Consider the following 27,889-nt stretch of genomic DNA (forward strand, 5'->3'; position numbering starts at 1 on the left):
TCCGCCACTCTCCATTCATTTCTATGGGATTTTTATAGGCGTATTTATCAAAGGGTGAACTTTCACTTTCACCCATTGATAAATACGCCTTTCAAAATCCCATAGAAATGAATTGAGAGCTGCGGAATTTCACTCTAGTGGCGGAACTTCACTCTTTGATAAATTTACCCCCTAGTGGTCTTTAACCAACAAACCCATAGAAAAAATGAAACAATCAATACCAGCCCTTCAGGAGGAAGACTGAGACTAGGCAGGGAATGTTTTTGGAAGAGTTCAAGTGACAATAATTTTAATAGATGTAGCAGCCATGATTTCCCAGATGTCTGTGTCAAGTGAACATGCATAAAGTCATATGGGGGCAGTGCAGAAATTACAAGAGCCCATGCCATCAAGTGCCACATCATCTATGACAAATGCATTCAAACAATATATTCCAATAGGTCCGCTTCAAGAAAGCAAAAATAATACCTTTTGTAAAAAAATTATACATTTTTTATTTGCGTATTTATATATAAAAGAAATACAAAAAATGAACCCAAAAGAAAAAAAAAAACATTTATTTTTATGGCAATTCGGACTTGTCAGCCCCCTCTGTCTGGGTAACGACCTCTGACCCACCTGAGGTCAGTAATGTCCGTCGGTTGTAATGTCCCTTCATGATACCCGAGTTGTTGTTCTCATTTAGGATTTGCTTTTGTTTTTGTCTGTTAAGAGACTGTACAAGTCCTAAGACAACGGCTGCTAAGGAATATTGCCCAGTTAGTTTTCTTGGCTGTAATATCAAAGGATTTGGCTGTACTCTTCCTAGAAGAAAATACGTCTTGATCTTTCCTTCCTGCTCGCTGATGCCTTTCACGTAGATCTCTCCTCGATATTCGAAGGCAAAGCCTCGTTCTTTTAGAATGAGATAGGTGTCTTCAGGCACTTGGATCCTGCCGCTAACTCCTGTGCTGTCCATTCTACTGGCTAAGTTGACTGTTTTACCCCAGATGTCGTACTGAGGCTTTTTAGCCCCAATCACACCGGCAACAACTGACCCATGACTGATACCTGAAAGGAAGCAAAAATAGTTGGGGTTAGAACTAACAATTTGGCAGTTGTGAGAAGAAAGTGGCAAGTCATCTTAAGCTTCTGAGTTGAATGAAAATACCTCTAGTTGGCTTTGCTATGTAACTGATCAAGACTGAGTCTTATAATTGCTTTTTCTTTCATGGTATAGACCCACTAACCATCTACAACAGATCATGTTACAGGAATGTGGCATGGCCAACGCCTCTTTTGTATCTTACAAATGTGTATGTTTCCTGAAACAAGAGATGAACTTGTCTCTGCATGGAGACAGTATAACCTAATGCAGATAGGGGCCAAGTGGTTTACACAACCTGGTAGCTGAGCAATATTTGACACATAATGCAGGTGAAACAGGAGCTATCCCCCCTGCCATTAATACCTTTAATGAAGTGTTGCAGCAAACATACAGAATCTGATTTAGAACTTTGCAATCCGGAGGCGGAAGATGAGGCGTGAGGGGAAGGAGGGTACCTGGTTGACTTTCACCAGACTTCCCCACATGTATATTACATCACTTTCATACTGCCCATGGGGTGCACTGAGGTTGGTGCTTAGAGCAACACTGGACTAAAATACTGCACAGGGCACAGTGTACAAAAGAAGCCATGTAATTACACCTGGTCTGTGGCAGGAGTAAAGTTCAGGGCTCCCTGATGCTAGGCACATAAAAACATACTGTAGGCATCACTGCTTTATTATGAAGTTTTGGCAGCACAATAGTTGGAAATACGGAGAAAAACAGGGGCTGTGTTGACTAAGGTTGGGAGATGCCATTATGGATGTAAAATGAATGAGTCATCATCTGTAAAAAAACGAATGGGACAAGGAGTGAGCAGTCTGTCCTGTAAGTAGGAACCAGGAAGTGAGTGGTTGCAGTTAAGGAAGCTGAGGAGTAAAGCTAAAATACAGTATGTTGAATGTTTGTAATTTCCCTAGATTAAGGTGCATACCCATTCCAGTTTCAGGAGAACCCGAATAAGGGATTGGCAACACCCCAAAATGATGTGCTTGCTGTAACACTTCAGTTTCCCTGTGTTGCTTTATGGTTTTTTGTGCAGTGTTAAACATATGTTAATCCGACACACAAATATAAGTCCAGCCAACTTCATTCAGTATTATGACATTTAATGCAAAGATGAATGATTGATTTGGCCCTTCAGCACCTGAGTGAGTGGAAACCTCAATCATAAGAAGGGATGCTAACATTTGACCCCCTCGGCTTCTTATTGAGCTATAATTAGTTTTCTTATCATCCATCACAATTTTAAGATAGCATTGCTTATACCAGGAATCCACAACATTTTATACCTGTGAGCCACATTCAAATGTAAAAAGAGTTGGGGAGCAACACAAGCATGAAAATATTCCTGGAGGTGCCAAATAAGGGCTGTGATTGACTATTTGGTAGCCCCTATGTCAGTGATCCCCAACCAGTATCTCGTGAATAATATGTTGCTCCCCAACCCCTTGGATGTTGCTCCCAGTGGCCAAAAGCAGGGGCTTATTTTTGAATTCCTGGCTTGGAGGCAAGTTTTGGTTGCATAAAAACCAGATGTACTGCCAAACAGAGACTCCTGTAGTCTGCCAGTCCTCATAGGGGCTACCAATACCCAATCACAGCCCTTATTTGGCACCACTCAGGAACATTTTTATGTTTGTGCTGCTCCCCAACTCTTTTTACATCTGAATATTGCTCATGGGTGAAAAAAGTTGGGGATCCCCTCCCTATGTGGACTGGCAACCTACAGGAGACTCTGCTTGGCAAAATACCTGATTTGTATGTAACCAAAACTTGCCTCCAAGCCTGGAATTCAAAAATAAGCTCCTGTTTTGAGGCCACTGGGAGCAACATCCAAGGGGTTGGGGAGCAACATGTTGGCCGTGAGCCACTGGTTGGGGATCACTGGCTCATACAAATAAATGGCAGTGTTCCAGAGCTGTTCAGAGTTGCTTACCAATTCGTAATTCAAAGTTGTTGAAGGAATGCTTGTTGATCTCTTGTATACTTTCATTCAGTGCTATGGAGAAGTCAGCCACTGCGCACAGATGCCCCCATTTGTCTTCACATTGCTAGATAATAGAAAGATATAACTGATTTGTGTTGAGTTCAAAACTATTACAAATATGGAGTTCAATCTACCCGTCTAGAAATATAACGTATATATTGCTATGTTTGAATTAAAGGTTAATTGGCATATACTGTAGATTCCATAGGTATCCAGTTTTAACAGGGGTGGTGGTAACTTATTTTTAAGTCTCATGTAAAGCATTCTTTGATTAACTTTATTATCTTTCAGCAGATTCTGGCTAAATATATTTGGATCCAGTCATTCTCATCTTGCACTGTGTGCGTATATTAGCCTAAGCAAATATAGTGCTTAGTTTTGTAAATATTACATAAACAAAGCTCCAAAGAGTGCAATTTCCCTGTTATAGCAAAATTGTGTTTCTTTTTATATCTTGTCATATGCACACCCAGATGTTCCTTGGTTAGAAACTGATTTGGATGAGATAAACAAGTAAATGAAATGACGTTTGTATAGAGTAAGATAAAATATAGACTGAATGATATTTATATAAATAAATTCACCAGACGCAAATTCACTGTGAATTTCCATATTTCCCCGCAAGCAATTTGCAAAACTGCGACAACAATTTGCTGGCAAAAAAAAATCTGCCGCGTCAAAATTGACGCTCGCATAAAAATTGTCATGCGTAAGGATGGGCAAATTTTTTCGCCTTGTTTTGCCGCAGAAATGACGCCCATAGACTTATATGGCGTCGTCTGACAAATAAAAAAGACGTGCGTTAAATTTTTTTTGGACTATAGACTTTAATGGCCTTCGATGACATTTTGCCAGCAGCAAATTTTTGGCGAAGCGAAAGGGTTCAAATTTGCCCATCCCTAGTCATGCGTCAAAATTATTTATATACGCCCATTGACTTTAATGCATTTAGACCAAATTGTCGCTTGCGTCAAAATTATTTTGATGCTCATTGACTTCAATGTGTTTCGCCCATCACTATATACCAGATCTAGTGCCTGTTAATACACTGAACACCCCCTTGGCGGACCAATCATTGTTCTGGACCCCCCCTTATAGAAGATAATTGGTTGATTATATAGTGGATAATGTACCCCCTACTGTAATTTATAAAGATATTATGTCACCGTGGAGTTATGTGACCATATAAACACATATACAGGTCACATAACTCCGAGGTGACTTCTAATATCTTTCTAAATTTCAGTAGGGGGTACATTATGCATTATAATCTATATTTTGTGAGAAATGTCGGGAGGGGGGTCGGAGGGGTCAGCATCCATTTCTGGTCGCCGGCGTACAAATTGGGCGCGCTGGCGTCTAATTAGAGCGCGCCAGAGTTCAATTTGAACACGGTGGCGTCAAATTCGGACTTGGGGTGTCAAATTCGGCGGCCAGGGACCCCTTTTATAAACAGTGCATTCTCACGTCAGAACGCGCTGTTTATAAGGATATAGTTTACAGTCTGGTCCCATAGGGAAATTACCAGACTGTAGATTATAACAATATATAGGACAGTAAATTGGCGTTCAACCATAGTACTTGTAGTTGGGCTTTTAGGTGTATCCAGAAGAGCAAATATGCATTTTCCCTAACTATCACCTACACATGTCTAAACTGAGGGGTAGAAGAACCATGTTTAATTGAAAAAACAGCATGACGGAAGGATAATAGTGGTTGCTCAGAGGGGAAATGCAGAAAGAACAACAGGAAGCCTCTGTGCCTCAATTCCTTTAAAGAAGGCAATTCCCTGGGGTAGATATAGTGGTATTGTTTAGTGCAGCCCCACTGGTGATCTAGATCCTTAATGAGGTTTCTTTAAGTGGTCTGAAGTGATCCAGTCTACTGAATTGCCCTGGTCCTGGGTTATCCTAAAGGATGTCAAGTGTAGGAGCTCTAGGAACACAAGATAGACTGAGCTGTATGCACTGAACTCCAACAAGGAGTAGTGGTATTACTGTGGTAGTAGCCAAAAAGCCTCTGAGGTTAGAGGTGTCCATTTAATTTAATACATTGTAAATGTTTAAGATAAAGCCCACTGGTGTTTCATAAAAATGGTATTTCATACCTAGGCTCATGTGTAAGAACGCAACTAGTGTTCTACTGGAAGCAGAAAATAGGGCTGGTCATGGTTCAACATAGTGTGCCAGATATATATATAATATTCTCAACGGCTAAAAAACACCAAAGCCTTTCTGTTTAAGATTAACCTGTATCCATTTGAGGACATATGTAAGTTAATGAATGGGTTAATGCTACACATCACTACTGATCCTTCACTCACAGATTCTCAGCTGATCAATAGTCATACCGATAAATCTCGAGGGACAACAATGCAAAGGCATCTTAAATTGCTCCATGCTCTCAGTTAAAGGAGAAGCAGCGACGTGATGTTTCAGTAATTGGGTTCATGTGTTCCCAGACTCAATACTCGCAATTAGCTAAATGTATGTGCAATGCAAGAGGGGTTGCAAGATATAATGCAAGGTGTATTAAGAGGTATGAAAAAAAAAGATCTAGGTTGCAGAATGAAGCCTCAAAAACAGCTCCTTTTGTAAGAATCTGCATACAGATTGAAGTAAGAGGTATTAAAAATGTATACTTATACTTGATGTTAATGTCCCCTGATAGACCAGTCCATTCCTCATTTATTGCAAAAAAACAAAAAAAACAATCTGCATTCTTGCAGAGGGCAACCAAATGCTGCATGTATATCTCCAAAATACCATAGTCATCACTGTCTTCTCCTCCAAAATTATCCATGTATTGTATTGTTTAGCACTGACCAACCCCTGAGCTGGGATGCATATACCAACTGGCAGGATATACAGTTGCATGGGGTCTCCAAGAAACCACCCATTAGCCCCTCATGCTGTGGGATTAATTACCATAACTTCCCAGAGCCTGGGTTGATAAATCTAATAACCAGTGTGTATGTAGTGAAGTTAACGTTAGTTGTGGAGTTGGTGGGGATGATGGTGTTGGGAAAATTCAGTTACCAGAGATGATTTGAGGTGAAAGACAAAGTTTATTTGAAGCTCTGTGGATTCTGAACTCCCATAGAGTCAGAACCCCAAACAAAGGATTCACAGAGTTTTCATAGACTTGTTAAAATAGATTCACTAGTGGAAGAGCATAGAGATATCATTCCACAGCACAGAAAAACTGCTCTTACAGCCAAACAGGTGGCTCTGTCCTCAAGGCCAGGGTATTAGTGATCAAGGCTAGCTTGAGAACAGAATCCATCCAAGTAGGTTGAATTGAAGAAAGGGTGAAGTGGCTGCAAAAATTCCACATTTAAAAGGGGAAACAAATAACTGCAAACAGTAAAAATGTGGGCAGCAGGACTATGGGAAAAGCAGTGCTGTTCAGCTTTATAGAGAGGGAAAGTCAAACTTTGTACCACAACAGCAAGAACCTTCAGAATTTATTCAGGCCTATAAACTGTATTTACATGCATGCCTAGGGGTTGTTCATGTAAACATCCATAAAAATAGTCTGCACAACACTCCACATAATGTACAGATTATTGAGAGGAGAAAAGGGTTGGATGAAATATCACCACAATTCCTGAGAATTCTACTTCTGCAGCAGCACACACATCAGACACCCAAGGTTTTACAAGGTGCATGAAACAAAAAGAGACCCAAACTGTGGCTCAAATTGAAACACAAAACTATCACTTTGTATATCATGTCAAGTTTGGCAGCTTTGCAAAATCTATTTTCCAGTTGCCCATTAAAGTATCACCTTAATGTCTTTTTGGCACAGATTAGTGAAAGTGATAAGACTGAGAGATATTGGAAGGTCAGCCAGGAAGAAGGTTTTGCTAGGAATTCTTATAACCGTTGTGGCTGGAAACCATATCACACATTAACCTTCTTTATGTATCCATGGACTATTTCAGTTCTTTATATTTAGTAGAAAATATACAAAACATGGCATGGCAAATAAATAGGTACCTGCTTCTCGGGGGATAATCCAGACACGGCCATGTAAGTGCTGCCAATAGTTTTGATCTTTTCAATATCCTGGAATCTTTCTTCACCCAGTAACTGAAACAAAAATCAAATGTTACAGACTGCAGCATAGTTACCATGTTATTAAAAGGCTTTAAGCCTTAACAATAAATGTTTGATAGATAGATGATATATAGATACATGTACATCATGTGTGTGCTCTCCTGCTGACTTCAGCTGACTTCCATGTGCAGTTTATCTCCAAACGTTGTTGAAAGACCTTCATTAACCTGCAAACAGTTACTAATGTATGCCTAATAACTTACTATTGCCCGTAAGCGATATCTTCGATGAGGCCTGTCTATTAAGGGCCTTAAATGCCAAGCTAGTTTTATCATAGCTGAGGCTATGTTTAAGTTCTTTGGGGAATGTCCTTCCTAGTGTCTGTAGGAGTGCTAAAAGTGTCAATATATTGTGTGTTTTAAGTTATTTTTGTTACTTATTCAAGACATTAGGCTGAGGGTATCCTCTTCTTACAGTAGGCCTCCCTCAATCAAGAGTAAGGTTCTGGAAGTTCATATAAGAATATGAGTGGTTGGCCCAAGTCTCTTTGGCTGATGAAAGGGAGGATTCATGATGCCCAAAGGCCCGTGGCCAATACTTCAGACAATTATTAATTAAAACCATTTTCGATAACTCAGCTAGTGTTAGATCATATTCCATTGAGTTCATGTTAGTTGGTGATGGATAGATACAGGATCTGGTACAGAGGGTGGTTGTTAATGGTACATTCGCTACTTGGAGTAAGGTTCTAAGTGGGGTCCCCGAGGGCTCGGTATTGGGTCCACTTTTATTTAACTTGTTCATTAATGACTTAGGGGATGGTATGTAAGTAATGTATCAGTGTTTGCAGATGACACAAAACTATCCAGCCCAATTAATTCCATCCAGGATGTGGCACTTGCAACATGATCTTGACAAACTGGCAATCTGGGCAGCTAAGTGGCAAATGAGATTCAATGTTGATAAATGTAAAGTCATGCACCTGGGAAGTAAAAATATAAACACTTATACTCTTAATGGGACTGCAATAGGCAAATCCATAATGGAAAAAGACCTTGGAGTCCTTGTAGATGATAAACTTGTCTGTAGCAAGCAATGTCAGTCAGCAGCATCAAGGGCAAATAAGGTCTTGAGCTGTATAAAAAGGGGCATAGAGGCACAGGAGGAGGGGGTCATTCTTACACTGTATAGAGCACTTGTAAGGCCCCATCTAGAATATGCCGTACAGTTTTGGTCTCCATCACTCAAACAGGACATTATTGTATTAGAGAGGGTACAGAGAAGGGCAACTAAGCTGGTAAAAGGTATTGAAAATCTTAGCTATGAGGAAATACTGGCGAAATTGAGGATGTTCACGCTGGAGAAGAGGCGCTTAAGGGGTGATATGATAACTATGTATAAATATATAAGGGGATCATATAATAATCTCTCTAATGCTTTATTTACCAGTAGGTCTTTCCAGCTGACACAAGGTCACCCATTCCGATTAGAAGAAAAGAGGTTCCGCCTAAATATTCGGAAGGGTTTTTTTTTTACAGCTGTGAAAATGTGGAATTGTCTCCCTGAATCAGTGGTACAGGCTGATATATTAGATAGGTATAAGAAGGGGTTGGATGGTGTTTAGCAAGTGAGGGTAAACAGGGATATGGGAGATAGCTCATAGTACAAGTTGATCCAGGGACTGGTCCCATTGCCATCTTGGAGTCAGGAAGGAATTTTTTGGAGAGAATTCAAATGTTTTTTTTTTTTTGCCTTCCTCTGGATCAACTAGCAGTTAGGCAGATTAAAAGGTTGAACTTGATGGACATTTGTCTTTTTTTAACCTAACTTACTATGTTACTGTGTTAAGATAGTACTTGCCAGTCAGGGACACAGTTTCAGGGTGAGAGGCTAGGCAGGTCTTTGATCAGCATTGAGTGACACCCTTTTGACATGTGCGTTTCATCCTGGGCCAGACACCTTTGTAAATCATTAGGACCCCTTAGTAAAGTAGATTCTCAGAAAAGTGGGCAAAGTGATAGGCCAAACATGCTTTGAGACCCTGCACTGTTTTAATATTACTACTGTGACTGAAAGCATCTGAAGGACTAAGCTGTAATACCATTTTGGTGTCCTCTACTACTACTACACCACTGTAATTAATCCTTCTGGTTCATTTGGTTAAAGGAAAACTATACCGCCAACATGAATACTTGAGCAACAGATAGTTTATAGCAAATTAAGTGGCATATTAAAGAATCTTATCAAACTGGAATATATATTTAAGTAAATATTGCCCTTTTACATCTCTTGCCTTGAACCACCATTTTGTGATGGTCTGTGTGCTGCCTCAGAGATCACCTGACCAGAAATACTGCAGCTCTAACTGTAACAGGAAGAGATCACCTGACCAGAAATACTGCAGCTCTAATTGTAACAGGAAGAAGTGTGGAAGCAAAAGACGCAACTCTGTCTGTTAATTGGCTCATTTGACCTAACATGTATAGTTTGTTTGATATGTTTGTGTGCACCGTGAATCATACGATCCCAGGGGGCTGTCCTTATTTTTTAAAATGGCAATTTTCTATTTATGATTACCCAATGGCACATACTAGTAAAAAAATATATCATTATGAAAATGTATTTACATGTAGCAGGGTTTTACATATGAGCTGTTTTATGCAAACAGAGACCTATGTTGTTTGAGGGGTATAGTTTTCCTTTAATTTTCTACTCCATCAAATATGTTATCGCTTCTCTTTGTTGTACCCTTTAATAAAGCCCTACACCCTGACATAAAGCTTATTTTTTGCTGCCCACATCTGGGTGTAATGTTGGTGGTCACTTCATAGTTATTAGACCTTGTAACAAAGGTTGTGATAGAGCCATGTTGTCTAGTTGCACATCTTTCCAATCACTGGATTCAGGCTGTGTGTATGGGAGACAATTATTCATGGTGTGTGGTCCTTATCTAAATCACTAGCAATTGCTTTACAAGCTGAGGAGATAAGGTGAAGGGATAGTGTTGTGATATGATTTGACCTTCTATTTATCTTCTCACACACACACCATCATCCTCTAAACCTTATGTATTGATTTCAATGTATAGAGTAAACCTCAACAAAGATGTGTGAAAGGAAGTGTCTTACTACATATTTTGAAATCCTCTTTTAACCTTACACCGGATAGCTGCCATTTTTATTTACATGGTCCTTTTAAGTCCTTTTTAAATGGATACATCAACATTTATTGTTATTTATTAACAAATGTCTTCTCTTCACCCACAGACCATCTGCTCCTTCTAATTTCTTTTAAGGTTTCTGGACAGGTAAGGTAATTTCACAGATCACATATACTATTATGGCAGAAACACAAGCTCAGATTCGAGGAAATTATCGCCCGGCGACAAATCTCCTCTTCTTCAGGGTGACTAATCTCCCTGAACTGCCTCCCACTGGCTAGAATGGAAATCGCCGGGGGGATGACACTTAGAGCGCTTTGTTTTCCGAAGTTGCCCGAAGTTTCCTTGTGAGGCAACTTGAAAAACGAAGCGCACCGATTGCCATCCCGCCGGTGATTTACATTCTAGCCGGTGGATTCTTCAGGATTCTACTGGAAGAAAACTATTGACTGATATAGTTGGTAAAAAGCAAATTTCCCCATGACGTAATGCCTTTAAGGGCAAACAAACTCAGATTCACTGGTATCTGACACCTGCATGAGGACTATTCAATATATCTATCTGTAAAGAGGTCTTTTCTTATATATCTTTTCATTTTTTCCCCCAGCAGTTTGAGCCATCTTTCACACACAGAAGTATGGATAATCTGTAAACTTCACGGGAGAGGTGCTAAATGGGTCAGGAATATATAAATAAACATAAATAAACACTCAAAAACTAAACATAAGATGAGGGAGAAAAGAGAGACACGGACTGTCCTATCCCTAAAGAAACGGTAAGAGAGTCATGTGAATATAAGGAAAGGTCCAGTCTTGGTCATTTAGAAATCTCAGTATGATAACTAGGGATGTAGCGAACAGTTCGCCTGCGAACTTGTTCGCGCGAACTTCGACCGTTCGCGTCCGCCTAATGTTCGCGAACGTTTGGGAACGTTCGCAATTTGAGTTTGCGACCATTCGACCACTAAAATCGAACGATTTCCATTCGTTCGAACGATTTCCATTCGTTCGAACGATTAAAATCCCTCGACCGTTCGATTCGAATGAAAATCCTTCGATCGAACGATGAAAATCCTTCAAACGTTCGAATCGAACGAAAAATCCTTCGAACGTTCGAATCGAACGATTTTGCGGGTGTTCGAAGCTCGCGAACGGTTCGCGAACTGTTCGCATTTTTTGCCGGTGTTCGCGAACGGCGTTCGCGAACACCAAAACGGCGGTTCGCTACATCCCTAATGATAACCATAGACTGTAGCAAGAGGTTTCGGAACCACCATATTATTAATGTTCAAACATGCAACTCAAGAAATTCAAGCAAGAAAATAAGAAAGTACAACCAACATAATGAAGTCTAACGTAAAAGAAACAGATATGGCTGAATTATAGCCTTCACTTAATAAATAAAGTCATTGAGGAAAGCAGGGAGCTGTGATAAACACATTACATGGATGGTAGAAAATCCCACAATCTCCCAGGCCATGAAAAACAAGACCATCATGTAGAATGCGGTAAGACTGCTAATCCTTTCCATATTGATTGTTCAAATATGACCTTTTATAGCAATAAATAGCATCAGTTGCACATAGCCGGTGAGTGACAGTTCCCTCGGAGAGCTTGTCCCATTGTTCCTTTTAAATGCAACATCACAAATTGATTAGGCCGGGTGTACATACGAGACAAAACCCAAAGTGAGAAAATGACAGTGGAAGGTTCAGAAATTGGTTATTATTATTCTGCACTGTAGTTCCTAATGAACCAGCAGAGGAATATAATGAGCTCGTTGCAATTCCTGTGGATTTTTTGTTCACTGTTACTTCATTTCTTCTCCAATGATTGGAACATGTTCATTAACCTCTTGCTACAAGAAAAGGCCAGCAACACGGTGTAATTGCAGATACAGGTCTCTCAAAACGGCAGGGTTAGTCTGGCTGAAATAATTGCTAATGGTAATGAATATAAATACGAGTGTTTTCTTGATTTTATACGGTCTTTGCATAAAGCTGTTTATATATTACAACTTAATTATTGATGACCCAAAAGATAATCAGCTGGAAAGAATAAAAACAAACAAGAACTCTAGAACATCCCTGCATAAGTTCATTAAATGGTCTACAAAGAAAAACCCCACATTGTCTAATCTATAGTATATACATAAGGGACATAGAGTTGTGCCCAATTGGGGAATTTGAGTGTACATATATTAATAAATATATTGATAATGGGTTGAGTGCAGAGGACCTCTTGTATTTGTCTATATATATATATATATATATATATATATATATATATATATATATATATATATATATATTTATGTACACAGTATATATTTATATTGGTTGGTTGGGTGAAGGAATCTTGGTGAATCATCTTTTCTAAAGTAATGTGGCCCCTATGCAAATTATGTCATAGACGTAGAGATCCGCTCATTTGGCGATGTCAAACCGGATCAGAACGTAGGGTGTTGGATCGCGGGACCACATCAAGGAAAAGATGCAGCCGCAATCTGACGGGATTTTCTATCCTGCCCGATTGGTATCTGCCCGGCTTTCAGCCAGATATTGATCGGGAAAGCCTGTCGGGGGGCTCTACACACGGGCCGATAAGCTTCTGGCCTTTACCGTTTCAATTTTGAGGAACCCTTGCTTGACTCAGGTCCTTGTAAGTCAACGTTTTACATCTTATATATAAAATTGTAGTGAAGGGTAGTTTTCATTACCGTACACACCATCTGTATTTTGGGGCACAGCAACAGTACTTACTGCAATTGTTCAGAATTTTTTTTAAAGAATGGAAGAATGCATGGGCTCAATGAAGAAATGGAAGAATGCATGGACTCCATGGCTAATGAGAAAAAAGTATCAATTTATGGTACCTTGGTATCATAATCCATCAGCCCATGGACAGTGGGATAGTGTTCAATGGCTTCATAGCTTCGTTGGGTTGGACTGGTGTAGTGCAGGGTAGTTTCCATTACCCTATACACCATCTGCATTTTGGGGTACAGCAGAATAATGAAGATTCCCCAAATGTATTGCAGTACTTACTGCAACTGTTCAGTTGGCCCTCTTTGTTACAATTTCATTACTCCAATGGATGTATTGATCAAAAATCAAATCTGTGAGGTGTTAGAGGTTTTTTCTTCTGTGAATAAACTCATAATTAAAAATAAACTGGAATGTGTGCTTATTTATTAAAAAAAAATCAACTTAATTGAATAAAATTATTGAATACCTTGAGTTTGTGAGTTGTACAAGCTCAAAAAAACTCAAAATTAAAAAAAAAAAATGGCTTGAATTTTGCCTAGCTCCCATTGACTTCTACATGAACTCACAGGCTTTCAGATGCTGACGTTTTACATTCCAGTTCTTTTTTTAATCCCATGATTAAGTACTGTGTGGGTACGAAACACATAGGGCCTATGGAGATGCATTTATACTTTTAAACTATGATTAAAAAATACTTATTCTTTTAACTTATAATTTTGGCCCTGTTGATTCCCGTGGAGTGCCGAATAGCCCTGTCTTTTAACTTTAGTATATTAACCCATCAGCCCATGGGCAGTCGGATAAAGCTCCATGACTCCAGTGGGTTGGGTTGTTGTAGTGCAAATTAGTATCTATAACCCTTTAATATGGGGATCCCCAGATGTTTTTTTTTCTGTGAGCTACATTCAGATTTTAAAAAAAGGTGGAGAGCAACACAAGCATGCAACAAGTTCCTGGGGGTACCAAATATAGGTTGTGAATTGCCTCCAAGACAGGAATTAAAAAATAAGCACCTGCTTTAGGGGCCACTGGGATCAACATCCAAGGGGTTGGTGAGCAGAGCAACATATGGCTTGTGAGCCACATGTTGGGGATTTTCAGTGCTCACTGTTGACCCCGAAGCCATGCAGTAAGGATATCTTGAAGTTCAGGAGGCTCAGAGTTGTCTAATGCAGATGAAGCCTCAGGAGATGAACAATAGAGCTATAGGTTTTGATAACCAACTACATCTCTATGAGTCACCTTTATATGAGGAGAATCCCATAGACTCAACTCAAGTGAAACAACAGATAATGATTATATTATTATGTCTTTGATCTGCTACTTACCAAACTGTCCAAATCCTTGGTGGAAATTGGTGGAAACTATTTTATGCCCAGCAAACCCATACAATGTAAATACTGTCTCTACTGTAACGTTATATGCTACAGGACATAAATAAACACTTAACATTTTAAATTTATTCAATTTACCTCGTCAAAGTCAGCAATGATTTCATTCAGCAAACGAAGGCATTCGACGCCCTGGTTATTCATTTCGGTTTGGGAATAGAAATCGGCAAATCCAGGAATAGACGCAAACATGACGCCTACAGCATCATAGGACTGGGAATACAGCTCCTGAGACAAAAGCAGTGGAAATACATGGATTGTGTAAGTCTCTATATCTATATATCCTCAAGATTTTAGAAACTGTGCTTAATAAATATAAGAAAGCTCTAGACCCACCATAATCATAGATTCATCAATTCAACCCTTTTGCTAGTTCTTCATCCACTTACTGACTAGTTTTCCTGCACAATCAAGTTGCTAATGGAGAAATGGGGAGGACTAGCAATACTGTGTATTTACTGGGAAATATATGGGAAATCAAGAGGTTGCAATGAAAGGTTTTCAACAATAACCGCCATATACATCAGCTATTAGTAAACCATGGAGACATCTGCTTCTGATCCCATGTATCTGATCCCCTGTGCTTCTTTGATTGAGGGCCACCAGGGAGAACCTCCATGCACCGTTATGACTATTGACAAATGATATTTCGTTTATTTTGTGTTATCGTGATTTCTTTTACTAAATATTTTTTATACCTTAATACATTTTAACCATTCCATAATATACGGGTATTCAATAACTGATTATGAATTCTGTCACTAGGTGGAGCATACATGGAAAATGTATGGGAATGGAATGCACCTCCCCTCTACAGCATTTATTTTTTTATATTTAGCCTCCCATAAAAGACTAATCTATTTATTGCTAATATTTTTTGAGTCCTGAATTCCAACTTCATTGGTTGTCATGGAGAGACAGTTACATGTGATGTTGCAAGATCTCCTGTGGTTGAGCTTCAGTCGCATAATGCAGCCCCAGGAAATACCTAGAAACTGCTTTAATTCTGATGCTGACGTGATGCAATCGTTTAAGTGATGTTAAAAATAGAGATGCTTTGTACAACAGAGAGGGAAATAAAGATGAAGGCGAAAGGGATATAAAATGCCCTGAAAATAAGTCCTTTCTGTTTATACAAGTTGGCATTTTCTGCTGTTGGCCCATGTTGAAGATATATCGCTTTGTGTGTGTGCTTATAACCACGTTTATGTACCCCCTAGAGAAACAAAGATGGAAACTCTGCTTTGAACTGGGGGGCCATGGAGTGTTTTTCTTCTGTAGGAAACAGACAGCTAACAGATAACTTAAGTCAATATCTTCTGTGGAGCTGCAGAAAATTCCATTTAGGAGCCTAATTAATTCTCCTTTAATATCAACTGCACCATAACTTAATAGCGTGCTCGGTTCTGAAGTCAGAATAATTAGTGTAACGGGGCACAGGCTAAGATACTTATTGCCAAGAAACATTTGGTGAGCAGACAAAAAAAAGCACCTTGTATAGAAGCACAATTATATTTGCAATGTTAGGGTGGTTTATACAGAGAACATGCACATATTTCTAATTATAATGTACCACCAGTGCCTCAAGAACGTGCACATTCCAGCTGAGGAATGTATCCCCCTCTTGCCTTCATTTCTGTTGCCTTGTTCAATCCTATGAAATGCCCTCGCATAAAGTTAATTGCCCTAATGTTCCACTTTCCTTTCTAAAACTGCCCTCCCAGCTCCAACCTTTCTAAAACTGTCGTCCCAGCTCCAACCTTTCTAAAACTGCCATCCCGGTTCCAACCTTTCTAAAACTGCCATCTCAGCTCCAACCTTTTTAGTGGGGGCAAAAGTGGTCATCAGCTGGTGGCATTTCAGACTGCAGATGGAGGTTCCAATAAAATGTCAGGAAATAAGAAGCAGCTGAACTGGGGTGACCACACACTGTTCCATACTCATTGGAATTATGGTCAATGGGCCGATTGGAATTCTATAAGAAGGATCATACATGGTAAGACCACCATTCTACTGTTCCGTTTGTTCAGGCCAATAGCCCATATACCCTGGCCGACATGGTGCTTCAGCAAATGAAATTTTCCATCATGTCCCATCAACAAACTATTTTACACAGGTCGCAGTTGGGACCGTCCCCCCAACATAAAAGATTCAACAGTACAACTTTAGTAACTGAGAATCTCAAGTAAACCCAACGCTTCTCACCCTACCAGAGACTACTTAGGAACAAAGCACAAAGGGGGTTATGTAAGAAAAGGCACTAAATTTGCCCAGGAGTAGTAACCCATAGCAACCAATCAAAAGGTAGAACTTGCTGGTCACCTGTTTAAAAGCAACAATCTTATTGGTTGCTATGGGTTTCTGCTCCTGGGCAAACTGAGTGCCTTTTATTGCATATGGGGGAATGTGCACTAATTAGAATTTTCTATTGGCCACTGTTTGTAATACCTGCATTTTACACTAGGATTCATGTATGTCAAATACACAGATTTATAAATAACAGCACATATGTACATACTCAGTGACTATATAAAAAGCCAAAGAAAGGGAAAACATACTTCATTATCTCGGTCCTTCTCCAAGAAGTGCCGGGCGACATGACTAGGAAGAATATTTCTCAGCATATTTTCATTGTGTTCCCTTAATTCCTTCATTTCATTGATCTCTTCTTTGGCCTGAACTCGCCATAGAAAATCCAGTCTTGCAGTATATTCCAGCTGTGTGATAAACATAAAGCAGGGTCACTAACAGAAACAATGGATATGCATGGGTGCACAGAAGTACTTTTGGTTACAGCGGGAATCATATTCTTCTGCGATAGATGATAGATAGATACTGTAGATAGACATAGATAGATAATGGATGGATGGATGGATAGATATATGATAGATATATGATATATAGATATATGATAGATTATAGATGATAGATGGATGATAGATAGATAATAGAGAGATGGATGAATAGATAGATAGATGTTGGATGGATGATAGATGCTTAATGAAAGATGAATGATAGATAATAGACAAATAGATGAATGGGTGAATGGATAGATATACAGACAGACAGAAAGATAGATAGATAGATGCTTAATGAAAGATAGATCAATGATAGATATATAGATAGCTAATAGATAAATAGATGGATGGATAGATAGATAGATAGATGATAGATAGATAGATAGATAGATGATAGATAGATGATAGATAGATGATAGATAGACAATAGATAGATGATAGATGGATAATAGAGCGATGATGGATAGATAGATGATAGATAGATGAATGGATGATATATAATGATAGATGTTGAATGGATGAAAGATGCTTAATGAAAGATGAATGATAGATAATAGACAAATAGATGAATAGTGATGGGCGAATTTGGGGCATTTCGATTCGCCGAAAAATTAGCCGTATTTCCCGCGAAATTCATGAAACAGTGAAAAATTTGTGAAACGGTGCCGGCGTCTCGTTTTTGACGCCGGCGTCCTTTTTTGTGGATGCCGGCATCTGTTTTTTTGGCGAAATTGCGCCGGCATCCAAAAAAATGGACGCTGGTGTCCATTTTTTTTTGACGTCAGCAAATTTTCACCTGGCGAAAATTTGCCCATCACTATAGATGAATGGATGGATGGATTGATATACAGACAGACAGATAGATAGATAATAGATAGATAGATAGATAGATAGATAGATAGATAGATAGATAATAGATAGATAGATAGATAGATAGATAGATAGATAGATAGATAGATAATAGATAGATAGATAGATAATAGATAGATAGATAGATAGATAATAGATAGACAGATAGATGGATCGATGGATGATAGATAGATAGATAGATAGATAGATAGATGCTTAATGAAAGATGAATGATAGATAATAGACAGATAGATAAATGGATAGATAGATTATAGATAGATGGATAGATATATTGATGAATGAATGGATGGATGGATAGATGATAGATATTGAGTGAGTGATGGATAGATGCATAATGAAAAATAGATGAATGATAGATAGATTATATACTTAATGAAAGATAGATGAATGAAAGATTAATGGATGGATAGATAGATAGATAGATAGATAGATAGAGATGGATGGATGGAGAGATAGATAGATGGACAGATGAGTTGATGGATAGATAGAATAAAATGGTCTAAGTAGAAAATCCAACCCTGCTTTCCTGTGTGTCACTTAAGCTGCAAGGTCTATACATTAGGGTCTCCTCTCTCCTACTGGGGGGGATGTTTTACAGTTTATACAATATTTTATCGACTTCTGGCAGGGCTGAAGCATTTCATTAAGAAGCATAATAAAAAGCGGCTGATTTGTTGCACAAGGATTTTCATTATTAATTTATCATGGAAAAACCATAAAAAAAGGTGCAGGCTGCTCAAACGAAGCTCTGATTATTTATACTGCGATTGAAATAGCAGCGGGGCATACGAGACGAGATAATTACATAGCATACATTATTAGCGGACTGGAAAGAGAAGGGACTGCTATGGAATGTATATACTATTTGTATCAAATGAACGTGAGAAATGAGAGCTCCCACGGAGAGTCACTGCCCTCTCAAACATTGCAGGCTATAATTAAAATGCATTACATTTCCCTCATTTATACATATATAGATCACCATAGATAAATATGCTCAGAAATTACATTTAAAAAAACAAAACAAGGGAAACTGTTTCATAATTCAGTTTAATAAATAGGCTGTCCTTTTTTAACATATTCCTATTTTTAACAATTTATCTGTGCGTTATTTAACTCAATTTTTCCAGTTTAAAGAGATTATGAATTAGTGCAGAATGCATTCTACTAATCCAGTATATCCAGAAGCCCATGGTATACTAGAAGCAATTCACCCTTTTCTTTTTTTTAAAACAACATTTTTCTATTTATATTGCAATTTTCTTATATTTAATTTTTTTTGTGTGCCAGGATACTGTAGGGAAAGGTAATGGAATAATGAGGTTTGGAGGCCGGGCCCCCTGACTCTCTTATCTTGGGACACTTGCCACTAAAGTGATTTAACAGCTTCAGCCGATGAGCCAAGTGCATCCAATCAAAGTGTTTCCCGAATAACCAAATAGAAAGGCCGGACATAAAAAAGATAAGGACAATTTGCATAATGTCTGGAAGCCTTGTCCTGTCTCATGTAATCTCACCAAGCATTGGGCACGAAACCAATTACATAACACAGAAAGCATGGAAAAGACATGAAATAGCACATACATGTTGCTGCCTTTTAACGTACTATAATAAGCTTTTTATGTTTTTCTTGTTTGCTACCGATAATTTATTTTGATTACGTTTCCTGCAGAGTAAAGCGACTGTCTTCAACTAGAGACAGTATGAGTAACACTGATTCCTTTACAGGAATAGTTTGTAAAATGGGGATCTTAAATATTCTGGCACTTGATTTTGTGTTTAGGGGTAAGATACTGTACAATGCAAGGGCAAATAAGGTCTTGAGCTGTATTAAAAGGGACATAGAGTCAAGGGAGGAGGGGGTCATTCTTCCACTGTATAGAGCACTTGTAAGGCCCCATCTAGAATATGCCGTACAGTTTTGGTCTCCATCACTCAAACAGGACATTATTGTATTAGAGAGGGTACAGAGAAGGGCAACTAAGCTGGTAAAAGGTATAGAAAATCTTAGCTATGAGGAAAGACTGGCCAAATTGGGGATGTTCACGCTGGAGAAGAGGCGCTTAAGGGGTGATATGATAACTATGTATAAATATATAAGGGGATCATATAATATTCTCGCTAATGCTTTATTTACCAGTAGGTCTTTCCAGCTGACACAAGGTCACCCATTCCGATTAGAAGAAAAGAGGTTCCGCCTAAATATTGGGAAGGGGTTTGTTACAGTGAGAGCTGTGAAGATGTGGAATTGTCTCCCTGAATCAGTGGTACAGGCTGATACATTAGATAGGTATAAGAAGGGGTTGGATGGTGTTTAGCAAGTGAGGGAATACAGGGATATGGGAGATAGCTCATAGTACAAGTTGATCCAGGGACTGGTCCTATTGCCATCTTGGAGTCAGGAAGGAATTTTTTCCCCTCTGAGGCAAATTGGAGAGGCTACAGATGTTTTTTTTTGCCTTCCTCTGGATCAACCGGCAGTAAGGCAGGTTATATATAGAGACTTAAAAGGTTGAACCTAATGGATGGGTGTCTTTTTTCAACCTAACTTACTTTGCTGCTATGTATGTATCAATCCGGAACACTATAAAGTAAAGTCCAGGGGCCCAAAATTCAAATAATACCAAAAGTTTTTTTACATTATGTTTAAATTGAAACTTTTTACGCCTTTTACGCGTTTCGTGTCATCCAAAGACACTTAATCATAGGCTTATGAGTAAGTGTCTTTGGATGACATGAAATGTGTAAGGCTGTTTAATTTAAACATAATGTAAAAAAAAAAATTTTGTATTATTTAAATTTTTGGCCCCTGGACTTTACTTTATGGTGTTCCGGATTTATGCCTACTATTGAATTTCTCCCCCTTGCTGAAGGTCTGGGGCATGACCACCTGGACCCAACAATGAAAGCAGTAAGTTTATCCTATAATTTTAAAGATTCAAGCTTCCTGTAGCTATAAAATATATGTACTATATATGTAGCCAGAGTTATCCAATGTGATATCGCACGCTATCCCATACATATGTATGTTGCCAGTTTCTAAATTGAAGTTCTAGGTACACAATATGGCCATAAGTATGTGGTCATCTGCCTGTCCAACATCTCATTCCAAAAGCCAAGAATATTGATATGAAGTTGTTCCTCTCTTTGCTGCAAAAGCAGCCTTTATCCTCTACTATTCTAGGAAGGCTTTCAACTAGATGTTGGATCGTTGTTGGTGGGATTTGCTCCAGGCATTATGTCAGGGTTTGGGTACTGAATGCAGTTGGGGTTTCTTGTTCAGTTGGGTTGAGGTCAGGGCTTTCACTCACATCTCAGCAAACCAATTGGGACCTTGTGGATGGGGTTATTATCCTGCCCAGTCTGGAAAGAGCCTTCCCCAAACTGTTGTCACAAAGTAGAAAGTACAGAATTTTCAAGAATGTCATTGTATGATGTACTGGCACCTATTTTGGCCATGATGGCCATATCTTTAAAGGGGTTGTTCACCTTTTAATTAACTTTTAGTATGACGTAGAGAGGGATATTCTAATATTCTGACAATTTGCAATTAGTTTTAATTTTTTATTATTTGTGTTTTTTGGGTTATTTAGCTTTTTATTCAGCAGCTCTCCAGTTAGCAATTTCAGCAATCTGGTTGCTAGGGTCCAAATTACCCTAGCAACCATGCATTCATTTGGATTAGCGACTGTAATATAAATAGGAGAGGGCTTGAATAGAAAGATGAGTAATAAAAAGTAGCAATAACAATACATTTGTAGCCTTACAGAGCTTATGTTTCTTGGTGAGGTCAGTGACCCTCAATTGAAAGCTGGAAAAAGTCAGAAGAAGGCAAATAATTCAAAAACTATAAAAAATGAAGGCCAATTGAAAAGTTGCTTAGAATTAGCCTTTCTAAGGCACAATTAAAGTTAACTTAAAGGTGAACCACCCCTTTAAACAGAAGTAGTGGCCACATACATTAGACTATATTGTGTATAATTCGGATCCGATAAGTAGAATTCTTTCTGAGATAACTGAAAATAGACACTATCTATAAAAGGAATGTCACATTTAATTCAATATGGAATGTTTGTGCAATAATATTATGTATGTTTTCCATACCCCTAGTAATGGACGAATAAATTCGCCAGGCGCGATTTTGATGTGAATTTCTGCGTTTTGTCGCCAGCAACTAAATTCAAAATTGGCGAGAGCGTCAGAATTGATGCAGGCATTAAAATTCTTGTTTTGCTAATTTTTCGCCATTTCGGGACAAATTCGCCCATCACCACTTACCACTAAACCTTTTATTAGACATCATTCACCTTGATAACACAATGTTATACAAATGAAAAAATTCTGCAGGCCAAGAGCAAGAAGTCTAGTGGCTAATGATCAACGGTGACTGTCATGTTGCCGTACCTGTTGCCCGTGATAAAACACCGCTAGGAGAAACATGGCCATCAGGAGCAAGGAGGCTTCTTTGGTTCCCAGGAAGTCTGTGCTAGAAAAATATAAGAACAGACACGGATCAACCTTATTGATCTGCAAATAAAGATTATGGTCGTAGCAGAGTCATTTTCGCTTGCAAATGCATGTCGTGTATCACTGGCTGCCTGTGTTTAACAACACGCTGGATTTATTGTTAGGAGAAAAATCTATAGCTCCTGGAACCGATTCTTTATGCACGTCCTCAAAAGCACGGCGAGGTTAGTAATAGCCCTAAATCAATCCTCTCGCAAAAATCTGCATTGTAAATTAGTGACACTGTCACACAGGGGATGTGTTTTCTCTCTGTTACAGACCAATAAAGCTGCCATATTGGCTCTTGCTTTGCCCCTGCATTGATGTCCTCTGGCCACTAGAGGGGGTGCCATCATATTATTAACCCCCAGCATAATTGTAAAACAGGTATGGGACCTGTTATCCAGAATCCTGGGGGATTTCCAGGTGAGGGATCTTTCTGTAATAGATCTTCGTGTCTTAAGTCTACTAGAAAATCATGTAAACATTAAATAAACCCAATAGGTTGGTTTTGTTTCTAATAAAGATTAATTATATAGTAGTTGGAATCAAGTACAAGGTACTGTTTTATTAAAACAGGTATGGGACCTGTTATCCAGAATCCTGGGGTTCCCTGGATGAGGTGTCATTCTGTAATATAGATTGTCATACCTTAAGTCTACTAGAAAATCATGTGAATTATTAAATAAACCCAATAGGCTGGTTTTGCTTCCAATAAGGATTAATTATATCTTAGTTATCAAGTACAAGCTACTGTTTTATTATTACAGGTATGGGACCTGTTATCCAGAATCCTGGGGTTTTCCGGATGAGGGATCTTTCTGTAATTTAGATCTTCATACCTAAAGTCTACTAGAAAAGCATGTCAACATTAAATAAACCCAATAGGCTGGTTTTGCTTTTAATAAGGATTATTTATATTGTAGTTGGGATCAAGAACAAGGCACTGTTTTAGGAAATTTGGATTATTTGGATAAAATGAAATTTATGGGAGACTACCTTGCTGTATCTCTGAGTTTTCTGGATAACGGGTTTCCGGATAACAGATCCCATACCTGTATCAATATCTCTACAAGCTATAAATTCTCACCAGTCTTAGAGCATCTCAATGGGGGTGGAGTTTAGCCCACAAGCAATAGGAAATAAGCCAAGGTAAAAGCTTGGTATTGGTACACTATATAGTGCTAGGCACTAGAGATTTCTTGAACGATTGATGTAAATAGGCTTGGGTGAAAACTAGAGCTGATTAGGCCTATAAAGCAGATGCATAATGTTTGAATAATTATAATATAATCCCGTAGGTAAAACAGCAATAAATGGGGGATTTTTTTCTCTTGTAAAAACAGAAGGTTGAGGAAATTATTCATATTCCAGAGGGCGGAAAAGATTTAGAGCTGGAAATATATTTCTATCAATATGGTGCAGTTTAGTTAAAATTTGCAGTGGCATTAAAGGTCCAGTAAACACCAATAAGTGGAAGGTCTCGCCCTGTAAAATCTAGAACTGCTGCTCCCAAAAAAATATTGGTGCAGCTATGGAATCCATTATCGGGAAACCTGTTATCCAGAAAGCTCTGAATTTTGGGAAGGCCATCTCCTGTAGACTCCATTATAATCAAAAAATTCTAGTTATGAAAAATGATTTCCTTTTTCTGTCTAATCATAAAACAGTATCTTGTACTTGATCCCAACTAAGATATAATTAATCATTACTTTATTTCATAAATTAAAAAAAATCTAAATAAATGATTTTTTTGTAGATTTAAAGTATGGAGTTTCAAAATACAGAGAGTTTCAATCTGGGAAAACCCCAGGTCCCAAGCATTCTGGATAATAGATCCCACAGGATTATGGGATTATTGGAGCAATGGGGATTGGAGTACTGGGAATTTAAAGGAACAGTAACGTCAAAAAATAAAAGAGTTTTAAAGTAATACAAATATAATGCAGTGTTGCCCTGCACTGGGAAAACTGATGTGTTTGCTTCAGAAACACTACTATAGTTTATAATAAGCTGCTGTGCAGCAATGGGGGCAGCCATTCAAAGGAGAAAAGGCTCAGGTTGCACAGCAGATAGTAAATAAGCTCTGTCTGTCTAATGGTGTTATCTGTTATCCATTAGTTAACCTGTGCCATATAGCTGTTTTTCAATTTCCACCATTGCTACCCAGCAGCTTGTTTATATGAACTATAGTAGTGTTTCTGAAGCAAACACATCAGTTTTACCAGTGCAGGGCAACACTACATGATATTTTCATTACTGCATTGATGAATAACAGACAGGGATATAAATAGGAGAGGCCTGAATAGAAAGATCAGTAATATAAAGTAGAAATAACAATACATTTTTAGCCTTACAGAGCATTTGCTTTTTGGATGGGGTCAGTGACCCCCATTTGAAAGTTGGACAGAGTCAGAAAAGAAGGCAAATAATTCAAAAACAATAAAAAAGAAAAAATGAAAGCCAATTGAAAAGTTGTTTAGAATAGGCCTTTCTATAACATACTAAAAGTAAACCTTAAAAATGAACATGGCTTAAAACACCATATTTTATATAGTGAACTTATTGCACGAGGCTAAAGTTTGAGCTTGTCAATAGCAGCAATGATCCAGGACTTCAAACTTGTCACAGGGGGTCACCATCTTGGAAAGTGTCTGTGACACTCACATGCTCAGTGGGCTCTGATTGGCTGTTGAGAAGCTAAGCTTAGGGCTCGTCACTAATTATCCAGCAGAAAATTAGCTTCCCTGGCTGTAATATAAGCTGATGCTACAGGTTTGCTGATTATTAAATTCTGATGCTAATTGCACTGGTTTCTGTGCTGCCATGTAGTAATTATCGATATTAATTACTAATCAGACTTATATTGTGACATTTCTATTCTATGTGTACTGTATATTGTGAGTGGGTCCCTAAGCTCAGTAAGTGACAGCAGCACAGAGCATGTGCAGTGAATCAGCAGAAAAGAAGGTGGGGAGCTACTGGGGCATCTTTGGAGACACAGACCTTTACTGCTAAAGGGCTGTGGTTGCCTTGGGCTGGTACAGAAGCACAAAACATCATGTACAACATTTTTACTTATGTCTTTAGTTAGGTTTTAGTTCTCCTTTAAAGGTGAACCCTCCCTATAACCATTATTCCCATGCGGTGGCTTTTTTGTGGGTTACACCTACCCATGGGTTTTAAGCTGTGGTGCATCACTAGAATGAAAGGGCTTGAAGTGCTGCATCTCTGTCCGTATCAAATTGCTGCATTCATTGTACTTGCAGCTGGCTTTAACACGCTATTAACTGATTGGTTGCTATGGGCAAATCTGCCCGGTGTTGATAAATGACCCCCATTAGTGAGATACAGTAAGTACAGGGCGGTTAAGTACTTAGTGTGTAATGTAATAAAAGGCACTATGTTTGCCCAGGAGCAGTAACCCATAGCCACCAATTAGCAGTTAGCATTTACTGATCACCTGTTTAAAAGCAAATATCTTATGGGTTACTGCTCCTGGGCAAACTCCTTTTATTACATATTGGGTTTAGTGTCCTTGTGCTTGGAGCAGTAGTAAATCAATCCTAATGCCTCAACAATAGTAAATGCAGCTGGAAGCTCCACTCTACTGACGCCCCACCGGCCAACCAGTTTCTTCTTTCCCACCTCCCGAATGTGACTGCACTCGGCACAATCTTGTCTCATCCAGGTCCATCTCATTAGCCGACTGGAGCAGCAGAGTTCATGCAAATTTAAAAGCTCATTTCAGTGGATCTCGGCAGGTCGGCACTGATGAAGGCCCCACAATTCCTCAGTTCTCTGCTTGAAACAATTAATTAAATTGCCCTAAACATTTCTATTATTGGCTGGGGGGGGGGGGAGTGTTAAGCAACAAATGTCTTTATTTGGGAGAGAACATAAGGGAAGCAAATAAAATATTAATAATTTGTGTCCAGTGGAACAGGAGGAGTGGGTGTCACTTACTTGCCGTTATGGTGAAAGTTGTCATATCGCAGGAAGAGAGACGTGTAGATGGTCTCGGTGAGCAGGGAATATATTGCTATCATTATGAGCAGCACCGCCAGCTTCAGCACCGAGTTCAGGCGCAGGAATACGGCACAGGTCACCATGGCAAGAACACCGGTGAAGACAAAGTACTGATGGAGGAGAAAAATTAATATTATATATATATATATATATTTATGTGTGTGTGTTTTCATGCAGAATGAGCACCGTAGAGCTTGCTATCTATGTACAAAGAGGGATTGAAAATTAAGTTCATTCAACACTCTATTCAACTGGGGGTAGGGGGAAGGACAGGGAGATTGTAGGGGGTCACTTACTTTGATCCAAGACAGAAGTCTTCTTCAATAAAAAAAATAAAACCAAAAAACCCTTGCATCTGGGGCAGTGGCGTAAATATATATTAATGTTCCCCATAGCAAATTATTTTTCAAGCCCCCAAAATGTTTAGCTGTTGACCTGTTTTACCAATATTTATTTAACTTCTGTATGAATTAGGGCCTCATGGGGCCCCTATACCTCCTGGTCCTCTCTGCAGCCACAGGGTCTGCTTACTCTGTAGTTACGCTCCTGATCTGGGGTCTGGATGTTAGTGATGGGCGAATTTGTCCCGTTTCGCTTCGCCACGAAATTCGTGAATTTTCTGTGAAACGGACAAAAAATTCCCGAAATGTGACTTTCGACGCAGGTGACATTTGACGCCCTTTGGGCGTTGTAACTGTCACAAATTCATGAATTAATTTGCCAGCGGTGAAAATTTGCCACGAATTTGCGCCTGCCGAATAAATTCGCCCATCACTACTGGCTGTGTTCTGCGTCTAGCACTAAATTTCCAATCTAACTGCAGGGTGGGCGCAAGGCATACCTATCCTTAACGCCCACCAAACTGCAAGTGGCAAGTACAGGGCCTTTAAAAAGGCCCCTTTATTGGAGCTCCCTGTAGATTTGTTAAGGTTTGATATGAGGGGTGGGTGTGTGCTAACAGTCCCTGCCAGAAGCACAGCATGGAGGGGGACAGCCAATCACAGCTTATGATAAAATGTCAGATCTTGAAAATTACTATTTATAAAGATTTTTTCTACTTTTTAACAAATATTTTTGGTCTGATCTGCATGTGGGTTTCAGAGTGCCATATACCTGTCACTTCTCTATACGGATTAACCACCCCCCTGAGCTGATTGACTGGGGCAGGAGCACCACTGCTCCACCTTGGTGAGTTCTCCACTTAGATTTGTATTTTGGACAGCCAATCAC

General features: G+C 39.0%; 1 protein-coding gene across 1 annotated transcript in view; it reads right to left on the reverse strand.

The window, feature by feature from the left end:
- Positions 1-474: 474 nt before the first annotated feature.
- adcy8.L (adenylate cyclase 8 (brain) L homeolog) overlaps positions 475-27,889 on the reverse strand; it is a 189,580-nt gene continuing 162,165 nt past the window's right edge. Inside the window, exons 12-18 of the mRNA XM_018268263.2 lie at positions 26,597-26,769; positions 22,529-22,610; positions 17,015-17,173; positions 14,538-14,684; positions 7,079-7,171; positions 3,027-3,141; positions 475-1,050 (exon numbers count right to left, since the gene is read on the reverse strand). Coding sequence (XP_018123752.1) covers positions 563-1,050; positions 3,027-3,141; positions 7,079-7,171; positions 14,538-14,684; positions 17,015-17,173; positions 22,529-22,610; positions 26,597-26,769 — 1,257 coding nt within the window. The 3' untranslated portion in view covers positions 475-562. The remainder of the gene's footprint in view (positions 1,051-3,026; positions 3,142-7,078; positions 7,172-14,537; positions 14,685-17,014; positions 17,174-22,528; positions 22,611-26,596; positions 26,770-27,889) is intronic.

Source organism: Xenopus laevis, chromosome 6L, assembly GCF_017654675.1.
Source record: "Xenopus laevis strain J_2021 chromosome 6L, Xenopus_laevis_v10.1, whole genome shotgun sequence".
NCBI lineage: Eukaryota > Metazoa > Chordata > Amphibia > Anura > Pipidae > Xenopus > Xenopus laevis.